The sequence below is a fragment of the Schistocerca gregaria genome, chromosome 1, assembly GCF_023897955.1.
Source record: "Schistocerca gregaria isolate iqSchGreg1 chromosome 1, iqSchGreg1.2, whole genome shotgun sequence".
Classification (NCBI taxonomy): Eukaryota; Metazoa; Arthropoda; class Insecta; order Orthoptera; family Acrididae; genus Schistocerca; species Schistocerca gregaria.
In genome coordinates this window covers 852326084-852353476 of record NC_064920.1, presented here as the reverse complement: position 1 = coordinate 852353476, position 27393 = coordinate 852326084, and the positions used below count along the sequence as shown (strand labels likewise).

General features: G+C 39.3%; 1 protein-coding gene across 1 annotated transcript in view; it reads left to right on the top strand.

The window, feature by feature from the left end:
- Positions 1–27393, top strand: part of LOC126278029 (putative leucine-rich repeat-containing protein DDB_G0290503) — a 567177-nt gene that overhangs the window by 463128 nt on the left and 76656 nt on the right. The window contains exons 14-15 of the mRNA XM_049977802.1: positions 2065–2341; positions 24737–24846. Of these exons, the coding sequence (XP_049833759.1) occupies positions 2065–2341; positions 24737–24846 (387 nt within the window). The remainder of the gene's footprint in view (positions 1–2064; positions 2342–24736; positions 24847–27393) is intronic.

Here is a 27393-nt window from a genome sequence, read left to right as displayed (position 1 = left end):
AACTAGCTATGAAACATTATTAATGTTCACAAAACTTATATTAACCAATATTTCTACAACTATACTTCATTTAGCATTTACTGAAATATTTGAATAATTTGTAAATAAAACAAACTTGGTATCTGGTAATGTTAACTGATAGCAGGCCATTAACACATCCAAGAAAAAAATAAGGATTCTAAAACAGAAACGTATTCATTAGCTCTGAGTTGGATAATGACTGATAGTTTAATAACAGGATTCTTTCGTACAGACACCTTTGTTTAATATCAGGAGACATGAATAGAGACATTTTCTAGTGTTTCTTATTACTTTACAATATTGTAATTTATCGACAGAGTTTACTTACAGAGTTAAAAGTGTTTGAAAGTTTGGAGAATATGGCAGTAGCTCAGTAATACTGTACCTTCTTGCTATATGTGTAAACAGCCTTCTTGGTATCAGGAGGCTTCAGAAATACAAACTGTGACTTTGAAAACATGTTTTTTGAAGTCAGATAGTTAAGAAGTTGCCTCTGTATCATCTATAAAATTTTTGAGAACTCGAAAAGTGAAATAACATTGAAGTATGATGGTGTTTCTCTATCGCCTTTCTTCTACAGAGGATTTACATCAGCATACTTTAGCTAACCAGGAAGTATTCTAGTGGTAAATGACTGGTTTCACACATATGCAAGAAAAATAAAGTGCCTGGAAAGAGAGGAGAAATGAAAATTAAACTTCACAGATTTAGAACACACTTAAACAACAGACTTTAATGAATTTCTTTAGTTATTTTACAGTAACCACTCATGTACATAAGGATTTTATACTTTTCATTACCTCAACAGGTGTAGTGAGAGTCATCCTCACATTACCAAAATTATAATCAGAGAAATACAAATTTTTATTTATAATGTCTCTGCAAGACACATATCACACTGAGGCCCTCAACATACAAACTGTTGTTGAAATTATTTGTAATGGGTGACAAGAAATAAGCAAAGGCTGCATCTGATGAACCTCACAGCAATCATTATTTGAGTAACATTTATGACTTGCTTGTTATAGAGTTTTGTAACAGTGATACGTTTGTTGCCAAAGTATCACTTACATTTAATGCTCTCTGCATCTCTTTATCTCTGGTTCAACCAATCTCCTTCTTCCTGCATCCCTTAATGTCTTTATCTTGATGTCTGATTTTGAGACATTTTACTTCTAATACATATGCTTTGACATTGGTATTACTGTTATCAATATCATGCACAATGCTTTTGTTGCGCTATAGCATCAACATCACAGTATTTTCTGAGTGAGAGATACCCTCTGTATTTTGTCTTACAAGATGTTTTTGCTACTTGGGTATTTAACTTTTTTTTTAAATTTATTTTAATCTGTGGTTCTTCTGGAGAGTGAAAAAGGGGGGGGGGGGGCGACTGCTTTCAAAGAAGGTAAGAATCTTATGAATAAACATTTTTGTATTTTGCATTCATGTCATGAGCATTGTATACATCACTTCTCTTCATGTCTCTGATTAATTTCCACAAATAATCTATTTTTGGCTTTCTGACCACCATACTGAACTCAAATTTTTAGTAGATTTTATAGCTGGATTAGTATTAAAATTTCAAATAATGAACAAAATGTCATGGTCTGAGAGCCCATTTTAATTTTTTGTCAAGGTGCTATAATGACCACTTTAGGGCAATTAGCTGCCCTACCTGGTAAGTTTAGAGTAGAAATTTAGCTCTGTGACAATATTAACAATCGAAATAAACTTTTATATGAAAAGATATTTGAAAAAATATATCTTAAAATCACTACCAACCACTCTTTTGTCCTTTAAGGCTAAATAGGCCAACAGAGTTTGAAGGTGATTTTGAACAGAATTATCTCCAGATGCTTGTTGTGATAAAGGGTTTCTTATGAAATACTACTTATGTCAGCACATGCCTCTGTGCTCCAAGTAAAATGCATAATGCCTGTAGTCTTCCTGATGAATATTTCGCGAAGGCAGACAACTGTTTGGATTCTTCTGTCTTTTGTTTGAAGATATGATGTTCTATCAAGTATTTTCTGTTGTCAGGAAGTTGAAGAAAAAGCAGAACAGATGAAGAAATTGGAAAGTGTGTCAAAAGAAGCTGGTGAGAAACCAGACCTTAGTAAGGAAATAGAATCTCTGACAGAACAAATTAAGCAACTTCTGTCAGAAAAAGAGAAACTTGAAAATGAACTAAAAGATTATATAGAAAAGAACAAAATTCTGGAAGACAAATTAAAGACATATGAAAGTGCTGATGATGCAACAAAGGCCTTACAAGATGAACTTGAAGCCCTTAAATCTGAAAACCAAAAACTTAAAGGTACTGTTATTTCTTTGTACAAAGTTCCAGCCACTTCTGTTCAGAGATTTAATTTTTTATTTGTGTAACTGTTGTTCATCAAATCATTGCAGGTAAGAGTAAATATCAATTTACAGTAGGAAATCGCCTTTGAAACTTTCAGATTAATCTAACGTCTTCATCTTGTCATGACTGTCAACTAGCTAGATGAAACCAAAATTATCATTTTTCAATATTTAAGCCCTCAACTAATCAATTCATCCAACAATTTTTGTAGACGTTATCACAATATAAAATCATCATGAATGTGTTGATAGGCAAAGCACTTATTAACAATGTAAAGGACCTAAGAGACACTACCTTAACCCTTAATTGACAAAATTTTGTGGAGTGACATGCTTGAAACACTGGGGTGGATCACCTCAAATTTGACAAAAATTATTTTAATAATGTATTGGACAGCTGTATTTGAAAATATTTTACAACTTCTCAAAAGTTTACTTTTTTGAAGTTATATGGCTTGTAGAACCAAAAACTAAAATTAAAATATTTAAATATTAGAATAATTGAAAAATGTGCTTATAAATGAAAACCATAATTTTTTATGTCCTCATATAAATGTCTAAAAATTTAACTGAATCTGTCCAAGATAAAGGACTACAAGAGAAGAACAGTATATAACTGAAATATCTAAGCAAAACATATCTATTCTGAAAAATTAAAGGCAGGAATACTGTGAAAAAGTGAAAATATTGTTATTAGCAAAACAATTGTATTGTTTAAGCATAATATTCATGTGATTTTGATTAGAAAATAGAAGAATAAAAATGTTCATAATAACAAAATGAAATGATTTGATCTTTCGCTAATGGTGCAGTTGTGATAGTTGTGATCTTTTATATCACAGATCTAAGCTTCTTAATAATGCTGATACATGGTAAGTAAAAGTTTCCGGTATAGCAGAACCTTGATTATTCCCACTTTTTGGACCGTGCAGTGGTTGGAATGCTAAAAAGGTTGGATAGTAAGACGAGAATGAAACAAGGCATTTTTTTTACAGAGCTCAAAATGATGAAATATATCAAAATTAAGTAAAAAATTACATTTCTAATAAAGAGAAAGGATAACAGAAAATTGTAAACACTGAAAATCTATTTAAAATGTGTAACATGTTCTTTTTTGTTTAAGTTTCTTAAACTTTACTTGGCACGTCTTTGCTCACAGTGTGTCCATAGCTGTAGCAGTTGACTATTATTCAAAATATTTAATGGCAGCCCCAAATGGGCCCTTTGCTGCACCCCTCTTTCTTTTCATCATTATCTGTCTCCTCTTGCTCATGTTGCAAGAAAATGTCAATGAGATTATCATCTACACGTTCTTCGTTGGTAACAGCAGCAACACCACATTCTGTTAGCTATTCCTCTGCATCAGCTTGCTAAATATCATTATAGGGATTTTCCAAATCAGTGATTAAAGTCACAGTGTCTGACTGATTAGATTGTGGATGTTCTTGCTCTTTGTCTGTACTATGACAAATTTCTGCAATGATATTTGTAGAGTGGTTTTTCCATTTCCTCCTGAGCTTGAACAACTGTGTAAATTGTATCTGTTATGCTGAAGCTTTCAATGGCTTCAAAAAAAGAAAAAAAAAATCACGATCCACGGCTGTTTTTGCTAGCAAATTTTGTTGTTTTAACCAATCAGTAGCAACCTGGCCAGTTGGTTTGCTTACTGAAGTTTTATAGCAGGGCAAAAATGTAAGAAATGTAGAAGCATAACAAAACTTATTGAAGTCCAGACACAGTGGTGGTGGCTTGTGATGTTGTTTAGCAATAAAACTGAATGGGGCAATAGGTGTTTTGAGTTCAAGTATCTTTTAACAGTTGGAATAAATTCATTAAAAACCATTCTTTGAACAAATAACCATTTATCCAAGTACTTGTTTTAACTTCGTAATAAACAAGAAGTCCTGACATGTTTATGAATGCTCTTGGCTTCTTAGGTTTACTGATTACAAAAAATGGCAATTAATGGTCACCACTATCGTCGTTGCATGTTGCAATTGTCAGCTGGTCGTTTGCTAGATTCGTGCCTATGAATGTCTCAGTCTTTGAGGCAAGGGTTTCCTGAGAGAGCCAAGTCTCTTCAATATTGTATAATTGATCAGCTACCTGCCTATTTTCTATAAAAAAAGAATCCCATTGCTTATGGGGTGATAGCTCATCATTCTATGAAGCACACTGCCACAGAATTTAGTCAGCTGTGTGAAAAGGTTCGACTCAAACTAGCATTGTGACATGAGAATGCAGACACAGCGTGATGCCCTATAGAAACAAAGGCGGGAGCTAAGGTCTCTGCCGAGATATTGCCAGCAGGTGCAGCAGTCTGCCATTATTAATAAATAATGTTGGCCATTAGATAGAGGGCAGGGGACTGGCCACATCAATATGAACATGTACAAATCGAGCTATTGTATCCAAAAAGCTGCTTACTGGCATGTTCATATGTCTGCTGTCATTGCTACATTGACATTTAATACATGTCTGTGCCCATTCTCTACAAGCTTTCGGGACTCCTATGGAGAAGTTAATTATTGGCATTCTCTCATACAGGACATCCCATCCCCACATACAGACAATAGACAGCTTAGGCACTATAATGAATATGCACTTGAGATCTTCCTTTCCTGTTACTGCTTCCACACTAGCCTGAAATTTGACAGTCTGTGACTGCACCCCTAGGATTCATGTAACATTACAGTTCTGAACCGGCAAGGTTGGAATTTCTCTATTCTGACTGATTGATCTAAGAAACGACTGGCTCATTACACCGATCGTGGTCCAGGTTTGCATCCCAAAAACGTTTTCAATAATTGTGTCTTCCCCTCATTCACCTGCCAGCAACGGAAGGCTGAACAGATGCCAATGCTTCATTTCGGTGTTATGCTTCTCCCATCAACAATGCTCTCGCTGTGACCAGGGTCTCGCAGCAGCTTTCATGGGCTTCTCATTTACATTATGTAGGTACGTTTCTGTCATTAGTTGGCGCTGCTCCAGGCAGTGGAATCGGCACCATGGGTAATAGTCAAGAATTTGGATTTACATTCACTGCTTGCTTGCTGTACCACAGATTTTTGTGGTGGTCCTCCGTTCTGTTCGTGATTTTAGTTTACATTAATGTTGACATTATACTTCCTCTTTTGGTTAACATTCTATCAGTTATTAGGTTGATTCACATGATTACTAATTTATTTCACTGCCATTGGTGTTCTGGTAATCATAACTGTAGTTATTATTTTGCCCTTGATCGAAAGGAATATTTCCACTGCTGTGTTCATTTCATGAACAATTATTGTTGTTATTATTTCGAATGTGATTACCGTTGTTGTTGCGGTCACTATTTCCATTATGGTTCCTCTCCCGTTTTGACCATGGTTGTCAGTATTCATACCCCAAAAGTAAGGACTGCAAACTTTTTAATGTCTTCCTGGATAATGTCCATGGAATGGACAAAAGAATAAATCCAGGTTGTGGTCCGTTAGATATACGAGTTTTTCTCCCAAAGAAATTGGAAGTTCTGCAAACTTCATGCAGATATATGGGCTCATCACAGTATCTCGTTTTATTAATACAGCACTCGAAGTATTTTCCTCAAGCTTCATTTCTTCGGGTTCGAGAATTCAGGATTATAAACCTGTTTTCTAAGTTGCTCCTTACAGTTATCACGCATGGTGGAAATTTCTTTTGCCCATAAAGCAGCTCCTCCATGTTATATGGGATACAAGAAATTGTGTCTTATAGTGCTCCGATGAAGATAGCAGAAACACATTTCTGAAACTATTTATTGGCGGTTCATACTTTTCAGCGGAATATGACTGAAACTGTCTGCTTTTCATAATGCTGTTTTCTAATTTGGATGCTAATAAGTCAGAAAAATCCCTCTGCATATCACCCATGTGATTAGAACATGGGCCACACGAGGTAGTAAGTTCATTTCCATAATCATTCTTGACCGGCCGGTATGGCCGAGCAGTTCTAGGCGCTGTGGTCTGGAACTGCGCGACCACTATGGTCGCAGGTTCGAATTTTGCCTCGGGCATGGATGTGTGTGATCTCCTTAGGTTAGTTAGGTTTAAGTAGTTCTAAGTTCTGGGGGACTGATGACCTCAGACGTTAAGTCACATAGTGCTCAGAGGCATTTGAACCTTAGAAGTTAAGTCCCATAGTGCTCAGAGCCATTTAATGATTCTTATTTAAAACATAAGATTTCCCCTCCTAAGCTGCTTTTCATCTTTATGCTAAGTATCTCTTTCAGTCTTACCCTGAACAGACATATCATATCACTTTCAATTTTGTTTACATGGAAAGTAGTATATTTCTACCATTTTTAGGTTTGTGTCAGGACTTTATCTTTCACTTACAGAAATTCTTCTCTGAATCTTTCAGCAGAATCGCCATCAATTGTCTTCGATTCTTATATGGTTTTTGCAGAGGAAATTTGTGTAGTAACACGTTGGTTTATCTCAGTGAATTTTTTTCAGTCCATTCAGACATTTCTTCTTCCCATTTCTTAGATTGAATGACCAAATAGTCATCAGTGTATTTCTATTTATTTCGAGATTTTTAGGATTGAGCCGTTTTGATTTGTAATATTTTGCTTTCAGCTGATTTACCAAATCAGGCAGGCCTTTATGAGCTTTCTTCACCATGACACTTGTATTAGCTTTGTAAGACAAATATAACGTTTTAGAACACAAATACTAATTATATCCGTACTAAAAATCACTTCCTAATCAACTGCCTTTATTCATACAACGAAAGAATGTCACACACAAAATATAGGCTAATAGTGAAATGTGTGAAGATCTTGCCTTGGTTTTACCTATGAATACTATTCACAATTAATTTATTAATTATTAGAAAACTCTGTCAAAATTTCAATGGTAGAAATGTTCAGGCAGAAATCCTTTACTTCACAAGGCAAACCCACCAAATATAAGCGTCCTTACCTTATCAATAGCTGGATACATCACACTAGGATTTCGCCTTAGAGTAATATTCCTTTTAGAGTGCATGTTAATGGGCTCGTTTAGTTACAATGCCTCACACACAGTACGGTACATAAAACAATCAAACAGAAGATACAAATGACATTAATTATACAGCAAAAATCACAAGTCACTATAATAATACAAATTTCACAACTAAACAATTGTGAAACGATATTTACCCTATTTTTGGCTTTATGAGGCCCCACGTCAAAGGGTGCCATTTGAAGCCAGTTTCATCTTTTGTCGTACTTGGTAGTAACCCTTGTAATATGTGTCTCAGGATTTCCCTGGTTCTTTTCCTATTGTTAGTGTCGCTGGTTGCAGTGATCCTGATGCGTCGCTTTGATAGCAAAGATCTTGCTGTTGTTGTACTTTTTAACGACGATCTATTTTGTAAATATTTACTCTGGTCTTATTTAGACATCGACAAAGTGCACAACATGGCCCCAAGCACATAGTGTGTTTTTATGTATTGTCTTAATCATACCGGTAATATTAGTATGTGAGCACGAAAACTGAAGTGCAGAAGACTCGTAATCAGTTGACGTTGGATCAAAATAAATAAATAAATATAGTGCCGACTTCTAGGCCTAATACTAATTGTGCAAGAAGGGCAATTAAACGTATATAATTCGATAGGTACTTTGCCCTAGACGTACGCAACGGCAAAATCATATGTGTATGTAGGCATTAAGAGTGGTAAATTGAAGTAGATGTTTCTATATTTGAAACTCTGATTATACCTTCCCTATCTCTCATTAAAATCTCCAATAACTGAACGTCGACTGATGAAGTGCTGCCAACTTCTGCTCTGCGTGCCAAGCAGGTTCCATGGTGGAAATGACACACCGAAGTAACAATGTTTAGTGGAATCATATTCTAGGGACGTTCATGCTTATGTGTTTCATTTATAGTAACGCAACCATAACGGGCATATACAGTCACTGCATTTACATGCGACATATCTTCCGAAAGACGGAAACCGAATTTCTTAAACCGATTTTCGCTGTCGTGTTTACAGGTTAAAGGTTTGAAGTGGATTTGCGAGCCCAGTTAAATATGGCGCTTGGAAAACAGATGTCACAGTTTGTGATTTTGTCAGACAATCGGTATTTATCTTCAATTAGAGGTGTAAACAGCTTGAGTCTCATATTTCTACTTATCCTTAACAGTATAAAAAGCCACCCCGTCCGTATTATCCGAAAATTTCTTAAAACAAGACGAAATCTGACAGCCCAATGACTTTCCAAAACCGATTGTGTTTACATGACAGCGAAAATCGATTGCGGAATTTGATTTGCGGAATCAATTTTGAAGTGTTTACATGACCACCCGAAATGGTATTGGGAAATCTGTTTATGAATTACGGTTTTGGGAGCCCCACGTAAATGGGTGACTATCACTCAGAAGCGGTGTTGGGAAATCGGTTTACAAAAACCAGTTTTGGCTGTTCCATGTAAACGGGATGAATGTGACAACTGCCAGATCGATGATTTTGTCAGCAATGGAAACCAAGATACCGTAGTAAGGAAGTCTGTAAATAACGTTGTATATTAGCGACGTTATTTCGCATATTTTCTGTTGTCGTTTGCTGCAATTAACAGAAAATTTGAGGTAAGTTCCTACTTTTTAAAATGTATTTCTTTATTTTGAATAACTATGCGCCGGTCAGAGTCGCCGAGCGGTTCTGGGCGCTACAGTCTAGAATGACGCGACCGCTATGGTCGCAGGTTCGAATCCTGCCCCAGGCATCGATGTGCGTGATGTCCTTAGGTTAGTTAGGTTTAAGTAGTTCTAAGTTCTAGGGGACTGATGACCTCAGAAGTTAAGTCACATAGTGCTCAGAGCCATTTGAACCAATAACTATGACTTCTAACTTTCCTAATTCTACATCTACATATATATATATATATATATATATATATATATATATATATATATATATATATATATATATATATATATACGAGGATAATCCCAAAAGTAAGGTCTCCTATTTTTATATAAGTACAGAACTCTATTTGTATGGCAGTTGGTCACACTGTTATGAAGAGTGCTTCACGCGCTGTGTGTAAACATGTGCACGCCACGCTGAGGCGCTCAGTCTTGACTTGCAGCCGTTGAGAATGGAGATCTCGTTGGATGTTACCGCCAAGTGCAAAATTGCGCGCAGTTATTCGGTCTTTGAACGCAAAGGGCACTGCGCCGATTGAAATCCATCGCCAATTGACGGAAGTGTATGGTGAGTCGTGCATGGATGTCAAAAATGTTCATAAGTGGTGTAGAGGGTTTGCAGCTGGTTGGACCAAAATTCACGACAAACAAAGGAGCGGGAGACCGTCAGTTCCTGAGGAGATTGTGTTGAAGGTTGAGCAAAGCATGGGGTAAGATTGGCGGATCACCCTGGATGATCTCTGCACGTTGGTTGCTGAGGTTTCCTGAAGCACCGCTCACAGAATTTTAACGGAAAGATTGAAAACCCGAAGGTGTGCGCAAGATGGGTGCCACGCGTGCTGACTGAGGACCACATGCGGCAATGAGTTGATGCTTCCCGCGCATTTCTTCACCGCCTTGCAGCCGCACAGGACTCAATTGTCACGGGTGACGAAACCTGGGCATACCACTTTATACCTGATACCAAGAAACAATCACGCCAGTGGCAGCATCCTTCTTCTCCAAAGCCGTGGAAATTCAAACAAACACAGTCTGCCGGTAACGTCATGCCAGCTGTTTTTTGGTATCAGAAAGGGGTATTGCTCGTCTACTTTATGCCCACTGCGACCACAATCAACGCTGACAGGTACTGTGAGACTCTGAAAAAATTCAGACGGGCAATTCACAACCGGAGAAGAGGAATGTTGAGGAAGGATGTACACATTCTCCATTACAACACTCGGCCACACATCACTCAGCAAACCGTTGCTCTCCTGCAACAGTTTTAGTGGAACATAATCACCCACCCACCCTATAGTCCTGACTTGGCGCCCAGTGATTATCACCTGTTCCCGAAGTTAAAAGAACATTTGGCCAGAAAGCGATTCAGCTCTGACGATGAGGTGAAAGAAGATGTTCATAACTTTCTGAACAGCACGGCGGCGAGCTGGTATGACTGGGCATACAAAAACTGCTACAGGGTCTACAAAAATGCATCGACAGGAATGGTGATTATGTCGAGAAATTTCTAAATGTTCAAGATGTAAACTGATTTAAACCATTGTAAAAATAAACAGATCTATGTACTTATAAAAAAATAGGAGACCTTACTTTTCGGTTTACCCTCGTAATTCGCAAGCCACCGAAAGGTGCGTGGTGCAGGGTACCCTGAAGCACTACTATACATTTTCTTTTCTGTTCCACTCCCAAATAGACCGAGGGAAAAATGACAGTCTATATACCCCCGTAAGGGCCATAATTTCCCTTACCTTGTGACTTCTGAAATTTTCCCGGCGTATTTGTTGTTCTAATAATTTCCGGGTATGCAGCCGGATCCCGTCGACATTCTGCCACGATATTTCGGCCCAGAGACGTCCGGCCATCATCAGGTGAGTACACAACTACTGAAGAGCCCAGATGCAGTCGCGGTATTTATACCGATTCTCGCGCACGTGTTGACATGCGCGGCATAGCCGAGTTGTACGTGCTGCCCTCGGTGGTGAAAGTAAAAGATCATCTAGTCATTGAGTATCGAATGACGCTGTCTATTCCGCTGTGAATGTATAATTTTAATAACAGGATTCCAAGTTTTATCCAGTTGAAAGCCGTTGTCACGATTTATAAGATTATCGGCAAGACGTATTTCCACTGATTCCTTGATTACGGAATCCCAAAATCCGGAAACCGGAGCTAAAATTTTTGTTCCATTGTATTCCATTGAATGTCCCAATGAAATACAGTGCTCTGCTACTGCCGATTTTGACGGTTGCCGCAGACGGGTGTATCTTTCATGTTCTGTACATCGTTCATGGACAGTTCTTGTCGTCTGGCCAATATATGCAGAGCCACATTCACAGGGAATTTTGTAGACGCCTGCTTTCTTCAGTTGTAAATCGTCTTTAACGGATCCAACCAGGGCCCGGTTCTTTGCTGGTGGATGGAAGATAACCTTGGTTTTATTCTTCTTCAGTAATCGGCCTATTTTCGACGACACATTCCCGGCGTATGCACGTACCTTATCTTCATGGTCCTTAAGCGCAATGTGTATTCGGCAATGGAATCGTTCTGCAGTCAACTTCAGATGACAGTTCTCTCATTTTCTCAACAGTATTTGTCGTAAAGAACTTCGCCTTCCCTCTAGGGATTCCCATTTGAGTTCCCCAAGCATCTCCATAAAGCTTAAATGTTGGTCAAAGCTACTGGTAAGCCCACCTCTGAATACCTTCACTGTCCTCCTTAAATCTGATCTGGTACAGATCCCAAACACTGAAACAGTACTCAAGAATAGGTTGCACCAGCGTCCTATATGCTGTCTCCTTTACAGGTGAGCCACTCGTTCCCAAAATTCTTCCAATAAACAGAAGTCGACCATTCGCATTCCCTACCACAGTTCTCACATGCTTGCTTCGTCTCAAATGGATTTACAATGTTATCACAGACATTTAAACGACTTGGCAGTGTCAAGCAGGACACTTGTAATACTGTACCCAAACATTACTGGTTTGTTCTTCCTACTCATCCGCATTAACTTAAATTTTTCCACTCTTAGGGCCAGCTGCCATTCATCACAACAGCTGGAAATTTGTCGAAGTTGGCTTCTGTCTTCCTACACTCACTCATCTTCGACACCTTACCGTACATGATGTCATCATCAGCAAAAAACTGCAGATTTCTGCCCACCTTGTCGGACAAATCGTTTATGTATATAGAGAACAACAGCGGTAGTATCACACTTCCCTGGGGCACTCCTGATGGTACCCCTGCCTCGAATGAACACTCGCCATCGAGGACAACACACTGGGTTCTATTTCTTAAGAAGTCTTCGAGACACTTGGATATCTGTGAGCTTATTTCATATGCACGTACCTTCGTTGAGCGGCTGCAATGGGACACAGTGTCAAATGCTTTATGGAAATCTAAAAATATGCAATCCGCCTATTGCCCTTCTTTCATAGTTCGCAGTACACCATGTGAAAAAAGGGCAAGCTGAATTTCGCACGGCCGATGCTTTCTAAAACCATGCTGATTCGTGATAAGGTTCTCAGTCTCAAGAAAGTTTATTGTATTCGAACTGGAAATGTCTTCAAGGATTCCACGGCAGACATAAGCTAGGGATATTGCTCTGTAATTTTGCAGGTCTGTTCTTTTAGCCTTCTTATATATCAGAGTCATTTGCGCCTTTCTCCAGTCGCTTGGGACTTTGTGCTGGGCGAGAGATTCACGATAAAAGCAACTGGGTAAGGGGCCAGTGCCGTAGAGTACTCTCTGTAAAATCGAACTGGTATTCCATCTGGACCTGATGATTTATTTGCTTTCAGTTCTTTCAGCAGTTTGTCTAAACTAGGGATACTTATTACTTTCTCGTCCAATAGTAGTCTGTCTGAAGGTCAGTTGACAGTATTTTTGTACGATTTTCTCGTGTGAACGATTCCTTGGACGTGAAATTAAAAAAAAAATGGCTTTAGTGCCAGTCCAGACTGGTGAACAAGGGACTGGATGGAAGCCTTAGACCCTCTTAGGGATTTTACCTAATGCCTGAATTTCCTTGAGTTTTCTGCCAGATCTTTTGCTAAGGTGTGACAGTGGCAGTTGTTGTATGTTTCGCGCATTGATCTTTTCTCAAGATTCACAAATCTCTACTAACCTTCGCTTGTCGTCATTTATATGTTCCCTTTTGAACCGAGAGTGCAACAGCCTCTGCTTCCTCAGCATCATCCGAATTTCCTTATTAAACCATGGTGTTTCATTTCCATCCGTTATCCATGTACTTGGCACATAACTCTCCTGACCACGATTTACAGTCTGCTTAAGCTTTGCCCGTAATTCCGCCATATTCATCTTGCTGGAAATGAGTGATGCCAGTTGACTGTCAAAGAGAGATTCTAATAACGGCTGATCTGCTGTACCCAGTAAAAACACTCTCCTAGCCTTCTTGACTGATCTATTAACTTTAATAACCATAGTTTCTATAATGACATCATGATTGCTAATGCCTGTTTCTGCAATGACATTGTCGATAGGGTACGGCCTGTTTATAGCTACAAGGTCTAAGATATTTCCATTGGGTGTGGGCTGTGGAGCTAGCTGCTCAAGACAGTTTTCAGAAAAAGTGTTACACGGAAACTGTGATTGTTTTAGGCTGTGACTAGAAGGAAAACGCTGACAGTTTGGAGTGAAAAATGCGAAGCAAGACACAATTTTAGCGTAGAGAGAGGGAGAGCAATGTGGACATTTATAATGATAATGCATCTGGTTTACTGAGTAATCGTAGTATTAATATGTGAAAATAAAAATTGACGTATCGATTTTTAAAATGAATTATACAAGGAGCCCACTGAAACTTGCATCATCCTAAAGGTAGTTTGCCAGAGGCAAAAGGAAGTAGATGTACACAAACGGACATTGATGATTAGCATGGGAATTGATGATGTACCGTTATGCATCAATATGTACGGCTGATATGAAGTTGTTGCCCCTATGGATTAATGGTTCTTAACAGATGCTGAACAGTATCATTAATAAAGTGCAACTCTGTCTGACAGAATGTTGGATTGGGAATACTTCCGTAAGATGCATTTTTATATGCACTTTGCAACTCATTTGGTACTGACTTCGTAGCAACAAATCTATTGTTGCTTGTGGAAATATGAAATGATGTAACAGTTGTTACATTCTGATGACTGATCTCATCGATAGCTTTCTCTAAGTAAATGTTCAATAACTCTAATGATTGCACTTGATTCTGGCATGAGATGAAGGCAGTGTCTCTTTTAAGCAGCAAATTCCATATACAAAGCTATTCTTGGGTACGATATACGTCTTTTCCGGCTGAGGAGGTCTGGAAGGGTTTGTTTTAATCTCGCCGTTATGAGATCAGATATTATTGTCGAGTCTGTGCATAATAATATTATGGGCCTGAAATGTGCTATTCTTTGTGGCTTCTTTGTACTTTTGAACGAGAACAATTATTCCACGGACTTTTCCAGAGTATTCTTGTGCATAACATTGTTTCTCCCTCACTATTTTCGTGAAAAAGTTTTTGATGACTAGCCCGAAAATTTTATGCAATTCCCAGGGGCCACCGTCTAGTCTTAGGGTCGACTGTTTCGGGAAGATTTGTATTACGTCCTCTGTTTCTTCTTTGGATACTGATTCTGACAAAGTACTAAAGGTAATACTTCTGTGTAATTGATATAGGGCCTATGAACGATCTTGTAACAGCTTTGTTTCATCAGGCAATCGTGCTCCGTCAGCCTTCTATGGAGAAGAGTAAATGTATCAATTTGACACCACAGACCCTGGTGCAGAAACGATAGGTCGAAAGTTATAAGTGAAAATCTATACAGGTTACACCTCATCTTCACATAGCTCTCAAATTGCTGGCCCAGTTTCCGAACCATGATCATGATATACGGAATTCCCGCTGAATACTCTCCAATAATCTCAGATAATTATCCCTGTCTATGGACTACGAATGGCGCACGTAACTTGCTGTCAGAGACACCTAAAATCGTAAGTTTACAGAACAGTTATGATGACTTCCTTTTACCTGCACAAGTTTCACAGGATGGAACATTTATTATAGCTGTAAAAAATGGCATCCCACACTGTCAGTGTAGGTATGGCCTCATCGCACAAAGTTCTGTCGTACCCTTTCCAATATCCCCGGTATGGCCTCAACAGTGTCACAGACCGATAATTGTTGCCACTAAATCTTCTTCAGTTTTGACAGGCGTCTCATACACAGGACTTTTCACATGGTCCCACAGAAGAAATCAAGTGCGGTGAGATTAGGTTCGTATGCTGACAACGAAACAGGACCTCCTCTGTGCACCCACTTTTCAGGGAATTAATCACTTTCCGGTATATAAACTCTGAACCATTTACGAAAGAGTAAGTACTGTAAATGGAATAAACTTACTGAGACATCCAAAACCTGAATGACCACATTACACAAAGAAAGACTGGAGACTCTTGGATTAGTATGGCAGAAGTAAACTTTATCTTGGTCCAAAAATACCGTGAAACTCATGGCCAATCCTCACTTTCTGATACAGTTGTAGTTCGGGTTGCATAAAACAAACCCTATATATATGATTTAATTGTGGAGGAGAATGCCATGGTTTAAGAAAACGTTTCTCCAGCTTTAATTATTTGGCAGTAATGTGTAATACTTGTGTCGTCGAAGGCGATAGTTATCCAGACGAAGCTGTTGTAAAAGGCCAACACAACTCATCCGTCACAACCCCTCAGTTTTTTAATGTCAGCCTGAGTACACAGGAGTGTATTTGTTTCTTTTTTAAATAAGGCACTATGGTAGTTGTTAAACATTAAACATGGTGGCACCGACAGATGCTCATTTTCTGTTACACGGATAGTGCCATCTCTGTGATGAGGACAAGACTTGATTGCTGTGGTTCTGGCGGATTAGCGACGCCACCCCTGACCCACCAGCATAGCGGTGTGATCAGGAAAGCACAGTTAGGTGCTGTGTGCAAGGAAGTGGCTCTAGAATCTGTGGATGTGTGTATCTAATGCAGTGTAAACTATACAGAACATCCAAAACACCAACAATATTTCTGTGTCCCTCTTGTCAAAATTATCACGTAAACAGCACAGAATCAATCATTTGTATTGAAGTATGCCAAATTTGATAATTTTCCTCCAAAATCAGTCAGCTTTATGTCAAATTCCTTAAACTATGTGTGTACCGAAATCAATCAATCTTGTATCGTAGATATAAGCCATGGACATGACTGTAGTTGTGTGTGTTCTTTACAACTTAGCTTGTTATGGAATACTAAACTATTGTTTTGCATGAATTGATTTGAATCTTTTGCCGTTGGGGTTTTTGCAGTGCAGATATCCTTTTATTTTGCTGTGTAATATACCACCGTACCAGCTGAGGTACAACTTTTGCACATCTTTGTAGCCCTTATTGATGTGTTTTACCCTCTACAGAGCGGTGGGGACATGTAAGGAAAGCAGCTACGACGTGGTTATCAGCATCACGTTTTGTTATTCACTCATCAGCCACATTTTTCTTACTTTCTACATTTATTTTATGTTTCCCATATTTTTACATATTTCCCACTGTATGTAAATGTATACTAATGTTAAGTACTCTTATAGATTACCCTTCCAGGTTTATTTAGCGTTCAACAATGATTCGCATTCACCCACCACGCCAGATAATCTAAAACGTGTCTGCAAGATTACGACAGAATTAGGGGACAAAGTCGTTAGCATATTGGACTCGCACTGGACAGGATGCCGGTTCAAACCTAATTTAGATTTTCATGATTTACCTTAATTGCTTCAGACAAATTCCAGGGTGGTTTCTTTGAAAGCGCACAGCCTATTTCCTTCCCCATCCGTCTCTAAATGATCTCGATGTCGGCGGGACGTTGAACACTGATCTCCTCCGCCTCCAAGATTACGTTTACCTCTTCTTCCAAATGTCCGCCCAGAAAAAGACTTCAGTCAACACACAATGCTAACTTTCAAAGCCATGTTTTCAACAAGAACAGAAACATGTGTAACTGTCCATTAGTGTGATTCTTGAGTTTCTCCCGGCGTATTTGATAATCAAAATATCCACGGGTGTACTGCCGGTTTATAGTGTCCAACGGGCACCATATTTCGGCGATCAAACATGTCGCCATCATCAGGTGAACTGACGGACTGAGCTCCTGTGAACGTGCCAGCACGGAGATCCGTACGCTGTGGCTGCTCAGTTCCCCCTGAGCAGCCATAGCGTACGGATCTCCGTGCCGGCACGTTCACAGGAGCTCAGTCCGTCAGTTCACCTGATGATGGCGACATGTTTGATCGCCGAAATATTGTGGCCGTTGGACACTATAGAGCGGCAGTACACCCGTGGATATTTTGATTGTCCATTAGTATTTACAGTAAATGAAAACATCGCCCCCCCTCCCCCTCCTCCATCTTCCATGTCTCCCGTGACCGAAGTATAACGTAAACTGGAGAGTATCTACTGCCACATGTCACATTAGCAAAGCGTTTTGTTAACAAACATTATCTTTGTTTACAATAACATTACTCTTCTTCCCAGTAGTCATCTTTACTGCACACAGGAGATCGTAGTTAAATGTTAGACAGTCGCAGGTTAAAAATCCTTATCATAATCTTGCACAAGGAAAAATATAGATTTCTACTTACAGTAAAGATTACATGTTGGGTTGCAGACAGGCAACACGAAAAGGCTGCTCCCAAAATTACCCTGGCCTCGACCAAATTCAACATACTGCCCCACATCCTCTACCCCACAGTTTTCTATGTCCTACCACGTGCTCCTCACGTTCCGTCACCATCTTTGTGTGCCACCCCCTGCCAATTCACCCACCCGTCTTTCCTCTTCCTTCCTCCTTTCCTTTCCCATTCCTAATCCCTTCCACTCTCCCACTTGCCTGCCCCACTTTCTCCCTCCTAATGCCTGGCGGCAATCTTGTCATGGCTCTTTCTAGTCCATGCACGCTCCGCCAGACCACACTCTTCTCTTTCCCCATCAGTACCCAGTATCCTGCTATCCCTTTCCCTTCCCCACCCTCCCAAGATTGTTGCTTCCATTGAACACGATAGTTTCATTCTGGTCCGAGCTGCCAGAGATGGCAGTCATGTGCTTGCTTCTGAAGAAGGCGTGTACCAAAAGCTAAATGTGTAACAGTCCTTTCGTTGTGCCTACCTGAAACTCAGTGTGTCATCTTTATGGCGAGTAACAATCTATCTCCTTATATTGTTGATATTCCAACCAAGAATTTCTATTGTTTGATTTCAGCATAATTTTTTGTTACATCAAAATCCATGAGCATTAAAGTCCTACAGCTACTACCACACAATCTGATTACTTCCTCCTGTACCAACTTTTTCATCTGAGAGTAGCACCTGCAACCTACTCTCCTAATTATTTGTTGGATGTATCCCAATCTCTGTCTTCCTCTACAGTTGTTACCCATAACAGATTCCATTACTACCATGGAATTATTTGCCTTGACAGATGGGCTGTTATCCTGTTCCTTCTTTTTGTTGTCAGTGTTTTCCATGTATTCCTTTCTTCGCCGATTCTGTGGAGAACCTCCTTATTCTTTACCTTATTATTTTCAACTTTCTTCTATAGCTTTTCAAAATTCTTCTCTAGAACCATATCTCAAACGCTTCTACTCTCTTCAGCTCGTTTTTGCCGCATTCCATGTCTCGCTGCCATACAGTACTGTGCTCCAAACGTAGTCACAGAAATTTCTTCCCCAGATTAAGACCTGTGTTTGATACTAGTAGACTTCTCTTGGGTAGGAATGCCCTTTTGTCGTGCAAGTCTACCTTGCTTCTTCCGTCATGGGTTATTTTTTTGCCTATGTAGCAGAGTTCCTTAATTTCATCTACTTCATGATCACCAGTTATGATATTAGGTTTCTCGCTTTACTCATTCTGCTACTTCTCATTACTTTCGTCTTTTGCGATTTACTCTCAATCCATATTCTGTACTCATTAGATTGTTCATTCGATTCAACAGATCCTGTATATCTTCTTGACTTTCCCTGAGGATAGAAATGTTATCAGCGAATCTGAACACTGACGTCCTTTCACCTTGAATTTTAATCCCACTCTTGAACCTTTTTTTATTTCCATCATTGTTTCTTCGACGTATATATTGAACGGTAGGGGAGAAAGATACATTCCTGTCTCATATCCTTTTTAATTCGTGCACTTCGTTCTTGGTCTTCCATTCATATTGTTCCGTCTTGGTTCCTGTAAATAATGTGTATTACCTTTGTCTCCCTATAGCTTACCCCTATTTTTCTCATTTTCATTGTTGACCACTTCCTGCATTTCGACGTATCCTTTGAACGCATCTTGATTTTTCCTCAGTCCTGGTTCCATCATCAACCACAATGTCAGAAATGACCCCTCTGGTGCCTCTACCTTTCTTAAAGCCAATCTGATCGTCATCTAATAGATCCTCAATTTTTCCGCTTTTCTATTTATAATACTTTTCAATAATGTAGATGCATGAATTGTTAAGCAGAGGGTGCGATAATTCTCACATTTGTTGACTCTTGCAATCTTAGGAACTGTTGGATGATGTTTTTATGAAAATCTGATGGTATATCGCCAGTCTCATACTTTCTGCACATTAACGTGAGACTCGTTTTGTTGCCACTTCCCCCAATGGTTTCAAAAATTCTGATGGAAAAATATTTATCCCTTCTGTTTTATTTGATTTTGAGTCTTCCGAAGATCTTCTAAATTCCAATTCTAATACTGGATCTCCCATCTCTTCCCTATCGACAGCTGTTTCTTTTTCTGTCACGTCGTGCCATCAGATCATAAAGGCTTTCAATGTACTCTTTCCACCTTTTCTCTCTCTCCTCTGCTTTTAACAGTGTATTTCCCATTGCACTCTTAATGTTACTATACTGGCTTTTAATTTCATCGAATGTTGTTTTGGTTTTTCTGTATGCTGAGTCAGTCCTTCCAACAGTCATCCCTTTTTCGATTTCCTCACAGTTTCCATGTAGCCATTTCGCCTTAGGTGCTCTGCACTTCCTATTTATTTCATTCCTAAGTGACTTGTATTTCTGTACGGCGGAATTTCGCTGAACAGTTTTGTTATTCCTCCTTTTGTGGATCAAACGAATTATTTCTTCTGTTACACATGGTTTCTTCGCAGTTACCTTCTTTGCATGTACGCTTCTCTTTCCACCCTCCGTGATTCCTCTGTTTTCGGATACTCATTTCTCTTCGACTGAACAGCCTACTGAGCTATTCGTTATCGCATTATCTAAAGGCTCAGAGAACTTAAAGCATATGTGTTCGTTCCTTAGTGCTTCCGTATCCCACTTCTTTGCGCATTTATTCTTCCTGACTAGTCTCTTAAATTTCAGCACACTCTTCATCATTACCAAATTGTGATCTGAGTCTATATCTGATCGTGGGTGTGGCTTACAGTCCAGTATCTGATTTGGGAATTTCTGGCTGACGATGAAGTAATGTGACTGAAGGCTTCCAGTATCTACATTTACAGCAACAGTTACACTCTGCAAACCGCCGTGGCGTACATTACAGAGGGTATGTGCCATTGTACTATTCACCAGGATTTCTTTCCGTTCCATTCACGTAAGGAGGGCGGGAAGAATGACTGTTTGAATGCCTCTGTGCATGCAGTGGATCCCTATGTGAGTGATAAGTGGGGGATTGTAGTATATTGCTAGAGTCATCATTTAAAGCCAGCTCTTGAAACTTTGTTAATTATTGTTTTTGTTTCGTAATGTTTGTAAATAGGCTTTCTCGGAATAGTTTACGCCTCTCTTCAAGACACTTCAGTACCTCTGTGACACTCTCCCTCGCGTTACACAAACCTGTGACCATTCATGCAGCACTTCTCTGTATATGTTCAATATCTCCTGTTAGTCCTATTTGGTATAGGTCCCATAAACATGAGCAATATTCGAGATACCGTCACGCGAGTGATTTATAAGCAGTCTCTTTTGTAGAGCTAATTGTACTTGCCCGTTATTGTACCAACAAACTGAAGTTTACCACTTCCTTTACCCATGACCGTACCTATATGATCATTCTATTTCATGTCCATACAAAGCGTTACATCCAGGGATGTGTATGAGTTGGGCGATTCCAACAGTGACTCACTGATATTATAGTCATATGGTATTACTTTTTTTTCGTTTTGTGAAGTGCAAAATTTTTCATTTCTGAACATTTAACCGCTTTGAGATCTTATGAACATCTGACTGAATATTTATGCAACTTCTTTCAATCAGTACTTAATTGTAGATAACTGCATCATCTGCAGAAAGACTTACTATTAATATTATCTGCAAGTCATTAATATACAAAGTCAACAGTAAGGGTCCCATCACACTTCCCTGGGACACACCCGGTGTTACTTCTACATCTGACGACGACTCGCCACCCAAGGTAACATTTTGCGTCCTCCCTACCAAAAAGTCCTCAATCTAGCACAAATTTCACTTGATACTATCGAACTTTTGACAGTAAGAGGAAGTGTGGTACTGATCTAATGCTTTTCGGAAATCAAGAAATACTGCATCTACCGGACTGCTTTGTTCCTAAGCTTTCATTATGTCATGTGAGATGAGTGCGAGTTGGGTTTTACATGACCGATGTTTTTGGAATCCATGCTGGTTGGCATTGAAGAGGTATTTTGTTCAAGATACCTCATTATGTTTGAGCTCAGAATATGTTCTAAGATTGTACAACAAATCGATATCAAGGACGTTTGACGGTAGTTTTGTGGGTCTCTTCTACTACCTTTCTTGTAGACATGTGTGGGTTAGGTTGTTTGGGGGAGGGGAGGAGACCAAACAGCGAGGTGATCGATACCATCGGATTAAGGAAGGAAGTCGGCCGTGCCCTTTCGAAGGAACCATCCCGGCATTTGCCTGGAGCGATTTAGGGAAATCACGGGAAACCTAAATGAGGATGGTCGGACGCGGGATTGAACCGTCGTCCTTCCGAATGCGAGTCCAGTGTGCTAACCATTGCGCCATCTCGCTCGGTAGAAATGTGTGATCTGTGCTTTTTTTTGCAAGAGCTGGGCATGGGTTTTTGTTTGAGGGATCTACGATCAATTGTAGCCAGAAGACGGGCCAACTCAGCCACAAATTCAGTATAGAATCTGATAGGGATTGCATGGAGTCCTGTAGTTTAATTCAGTTTTAAGGATCTCAACACCACTGACACTAATACTGATTTCAGTCATCTTTTCAGGGGATGAGAATTAAATTGGGGGAATTCTTCTGGGTTTTCCTTTGTAAAGGAACATTTGGAAACGGAGTTAAGCATTTCAGTTTTTGCTTTGGTACCCTCAGTTTCAGTTCCTGTCAAATTCGCTAGGGACTGGACATTAACTTTGTTGCCACTAACAGCCTTTCATACGACCAGAATGTCTTTGCGTTCTGTGAAGATCATTTGACAATACTCTGCTATGATAGGCAAACGTTTTAAGACGTTTTAAGGACTTGTGCTCATATTTACTTATCAGTGTAAGCCTGATTGTGCTAAATATGACGTGGTTCCAAGATTATTTACCGACCTGTTACAAGATGATGATTTTATGTCTGGCATTTCGTACGGAGCTAATATTTTTTTTTTTAAATTTATGACTCACTGCGAGCTTAGCAACTTGTTAAGTGTCCTGCAATATACAGGGTGGTGAGAAAGTATGTGAAATGCTTGTAGGGATGTTACAGGGCAGGTTGTACTGAGACATAAATGTTAAGAAAAAAAATTCGATACGTTGCTCCGTTTCCGAGTTATTTAGCTTAGAATTTAGCCAATCAGGGTCTCGCCCGCTCACATTCAAGCGGCCTGCCAGGGGCGGTGTTGCCCAACGAGTGCTCTGTCTCGTTAGCTGAAACTTGAATATACGCGCGCGATAATCTGATTGGCTAACTTCAATGCTAAATAACTCGGAAACGGCACAATGTACCGATTTTTTTTTTTTTTGCAACATTCATATCTCAGTACAACCTGCCCTGCAACATCCCTATAAGCGTTTCAGACATTTTCTGACCACACTGTATGTTCAAGACATAAAACTAAATACTTGAAAATGGCATAAAGGCCGAAACCTGGTCTGTGCTTAAATAAGCAATAAAATAGTTAAATGACTGTGTGTTTCTTTAAAAAAAATATGTATGACTGTTGCTGAGCATCATCAAAATCAGTTATATATAATGAACTGGTATTCCAAAGACGTATTTGTCAGAAATAAGAGAAATAACTTTATATTGCTTTATGTATGCCCATTATGTGCGTGCTTCAGTGCCAGTTGTCATATTGGGTTGTTTAATAAGTGTTTCTTAGATCAATATATATTTATATTTTTATTTATTTATTTATTTATTTATATTATATATTTTACAAGCACAAACACACACACACACACACACACATTTGTGTTTTCATTTTACATTTGTTTTTTTCTTTTTTTGATTTCAAGTCGTAACCTTTTAGATTTAATTTTGTCATCTTTTAAATTGTTTGTACATTATTTTGTAAGATTATTGTAAATATGTAGACCTACGACAATGAGGAAATGCAGAACTGTTTGGGGAAAAAGAGTTGAATGCACTCTGATTTTACGCACTATACATATTACACAATTGAAATTTCATGACAGAAGTGGGAAGGAAGAGAAGATTCCCTGACTTTTTTCTTCAAACTGACCCTAGCACACGGGCAGTGGGGTGGGGACAAGTGGTATGAGGGAAACGTTGCGTGCTGGGACGCCTAGTTTGCATCACAGATAGTGATGCCAACACACCAACTGAATTGTATATATCAGGTGGTCCAGTCTGGCACACAATTTTAATCTGCCAGGAAGTTTCATATCAGCGCACAGTCCGCTGCAGAGTGAAAATGTCACTCTGGAAACATCCCCCAGGCTGTGGCAAATCCATGTTTCCGCAATATCTTTTCTTCCAGTAGTGCTAGCTCTGCAAGGTTCGCAGCAGAGCTTCTGTGAAGTTTGGAAGGTAGGAGACGAGGTACTTGCGGAATTAAAACTGTGAGGACGGGGCATGAGTCGTGCTTGGGTAGCTCAGGTGGTAGAGAACTTGCCCGCGAAAGGCAAAGGTTCCGATTTCGAGTCTCGGTCCGGTACTCAGTTTTAATCTGCCAAGAAGTTTCATATCAGCGCACACTCCACTGCAGAGTGAAATTTTAATTCTACTCCTACAAAATGTTTTGCCAGTCTGTAGGTGGGCGAACTGATTGCACTAACAAAGGGCCTAAGAGGGACATTTCCCTTATATGTATTTCGGCAATCCATGAGCCTGGGAAGTCTGTCGACACGAGGCATTAATTCGTCTGCTAAACTACAGTCCTTTCATAACTTTCCTGTCTTCCTCAGTATGGACTGTGTCGGATCGCGACTGAGCTTCCGGTACGCGTCATCTAATAAAGTTAGCACCTTCAGATGGAAGTAGTCAGTGTTCAGAATCACAGTGACATTTCCTTTGTCGTCTGGTAAGACAAAGTCCTCGCTCTCACGCAAAAAAGCGTAAGCCACGTCGTTCCTCCTGGCCTATATTACATTAGATACTTATCTAACTACTATTATACACAATATTGTAGACCACATTTCATTTCTGAATGTCTAAAAATGCGTGTACTGCTCGGTCATCGAAAATGACTCACATGTACTTTTACAGACGGTGGATCATCTGAGGCCGCACTACGTCAAGAAATGGAAGCAGAATGCGAAGAAAAGCTCGCAGCTCTTAGGAGTGAACACCAGAAGGAACTGGAACGACGTGAGCAGGTAATATTTGAAGACATAATGAGACAATATAGTATAGTTTGTAATATCCTTCCCAGAACGCAGTATTTCACGTGCAGATTTGGTAGATACTGAACTAAAAAGCGCTATTGTTTTATATTTGTCCAGTAAATTGAGAGTTATAAGTGTTTCTAGTTTGTGGGGTTCTAAGATAGAGCCCTTGCACACGTATGTAACTACATGTACTTTATGTGGACAGTTGTTTGTCTGTCATCATTCGTCTTACTACAGATCGATGTGGGTATGTGTTAGGGTAAGAATACATTGTAAATTTTGGGAGTATTCAGATTTTCACATAGAATTAAAGCTACAAGAGAGATAGTTAGTAGACTGGCTAACGTGCATTATTTAGCGCTACCTGTGTTAACATTTCATACTGTTAACCGTTATCCTTTCTTTACTCATTTTTCAGTTGATTTGAAAGAGAGCGAGTGTTCGTATGTCATTCCGTAAGTTGCAGTGTTGCTGATTTTGTTTTCGAAATCTTGCGTACCATGTCCTCAGTAAGAAATGCACGAAATTATTTAGGCGAAACGTTGAGATTGGTGTATGTATTCTTACCTTTGTTCTGTAGCTCTGCTGTATTTTGCATATATTGATGTATTACTTTGCTCATATGATGAAGATTGTTTCATCCGAGTTATCCTTGAGATGACGGGAGACATTGATGAACACTTGAAGTATAATTTGTACCATTTCGAAAGCTACAAAAGAATAAGATCATTAGTTATAGATGTATTAAAGCTTCGGAACTGTATGGAACATATCGTGAAATATGTATTTTTTTCCTTTGGAAGTATTCTAAGACATTTACAGTTTCTTTTAGCATTGGCTCAGAAATTGTTCTTCCAGCTTTTAACGAAAATTTGAAAAATGGCTCTGAGCACTATGGGACTTAACATCGATGGTCATCAGTCTCCTAGAACTTAGAACTACTTAAACCTAACTAACCTAAGGACATCACACAACTCCCAGCCATCACGAGGCAGCGAAAATCCCTGACCCCGCCGGGAATCGAACCCGGGAACCCGGGCGTGGGAAGCGAGAACGCTACCGCACGACCACGAGATGCGGGCAACGAAAATTTGAATCAAGTGTGCTTACACACCAGTAAATATGGGTTAGAGAGTGAAAGTTACATAAGTTCCTTTGAACTAGTTTTAAAGGCGACACCTTATACATAAAGTATAACATGGAAAATGTAAACTATTCTCTGATTCTGACTATTGGTATCTATTTTTAGATGGTTTGTTGTTTAGCAAAATTAGGATTTATATAAATTGATTCAACAGAGAGATAGAATAGCTAATTATCGCTTTTGATACTAAATTCATCAGCTTACGAACAGCGAAGATTTCGATGGCTATTCGATCAGCTAGGAATACTTGGTCGTCATGTACAACTGGCAACAGCAAAATTGGGCCACTGCTGAATGCAACCAACATAAGGTAGCTGTGTCGCAGGTCCTCTACATGTGGAAAAAACTGTGGAGTACAGTTGTTTGACTATACCCAATGGTTACCACAAGACACTACTAGAGACCACTGCTCATTATGGCAGTCAGTCCAGATGCAAACTAATACCGCGATACAACAAATATTAGAAAACATTATTAGAGATGAGACAGTACCTAATGCTTATAAATTAAACTTCATTACCATAAGTGGCACGTCTGTGGTCTTATCACACTCATAAAATGACACGACGGGTTGTTGTTTGTGATCCAAATTTGAAATCACAGTTAACCAAACAAAGCTTGTGTGTCTGATCGAGATTCAGCTAGACATAAAGAGGTGTAAAATATCAAAGTGTTCACTAGTGTCAGTTTACAAGGCAAAATTTCCAAACCTGCAAATAAGCGATGATACGTTTAGCTCTGCACTGGGAACCCAGTGAAGGTTGTACTGCGCTTGAGAAGTAACCATGAAAGGTATCTAATAAAGTGCAATACACCAATGTGAAACGCCATGAAGTAAATTTGTGGTGATGGACTGGGACTAGAACCCAGTGCTTATATGAACTGTTTTACAAAAGCACAGTAAAATGTTAGATGTTAAATATGTTCGTCAACAGCGTTATACTCTAACCTGAAACTACGATACAAATGATTTGTTCCTGTCAGAGACTCGAACCCGGCAATGTTCACTTTTCTTATTTAGCTATGAATAGACATGAAATATTTACAGTCACTTAATCAATAGCGAGATGTGCGTATGTTCGGTTACAGGTAACGCAACGAATAGTTCTGTGCTGCCTAGGACCCCAACCCCACACGATGCTGATGTTGACCCCACATGGAGAGGTGTCAACTATGAATTTCTCTTCGACTGCTAGTTTGGATCATAACGCTCATAGAGACCTACAGGAGTTTTGGCATCATGAGGAAACAACGAAATAATGGCACAGTATGACATTAAAGGGTTCAAATCCAGAGAAAAATTTGAATTGGAGTTCGAATCCCAGTCCAGTATGACTATTTTCAAAATCTCAAGGTCACTTAAAATAACAAATGAAAGTCCTATGACCTTA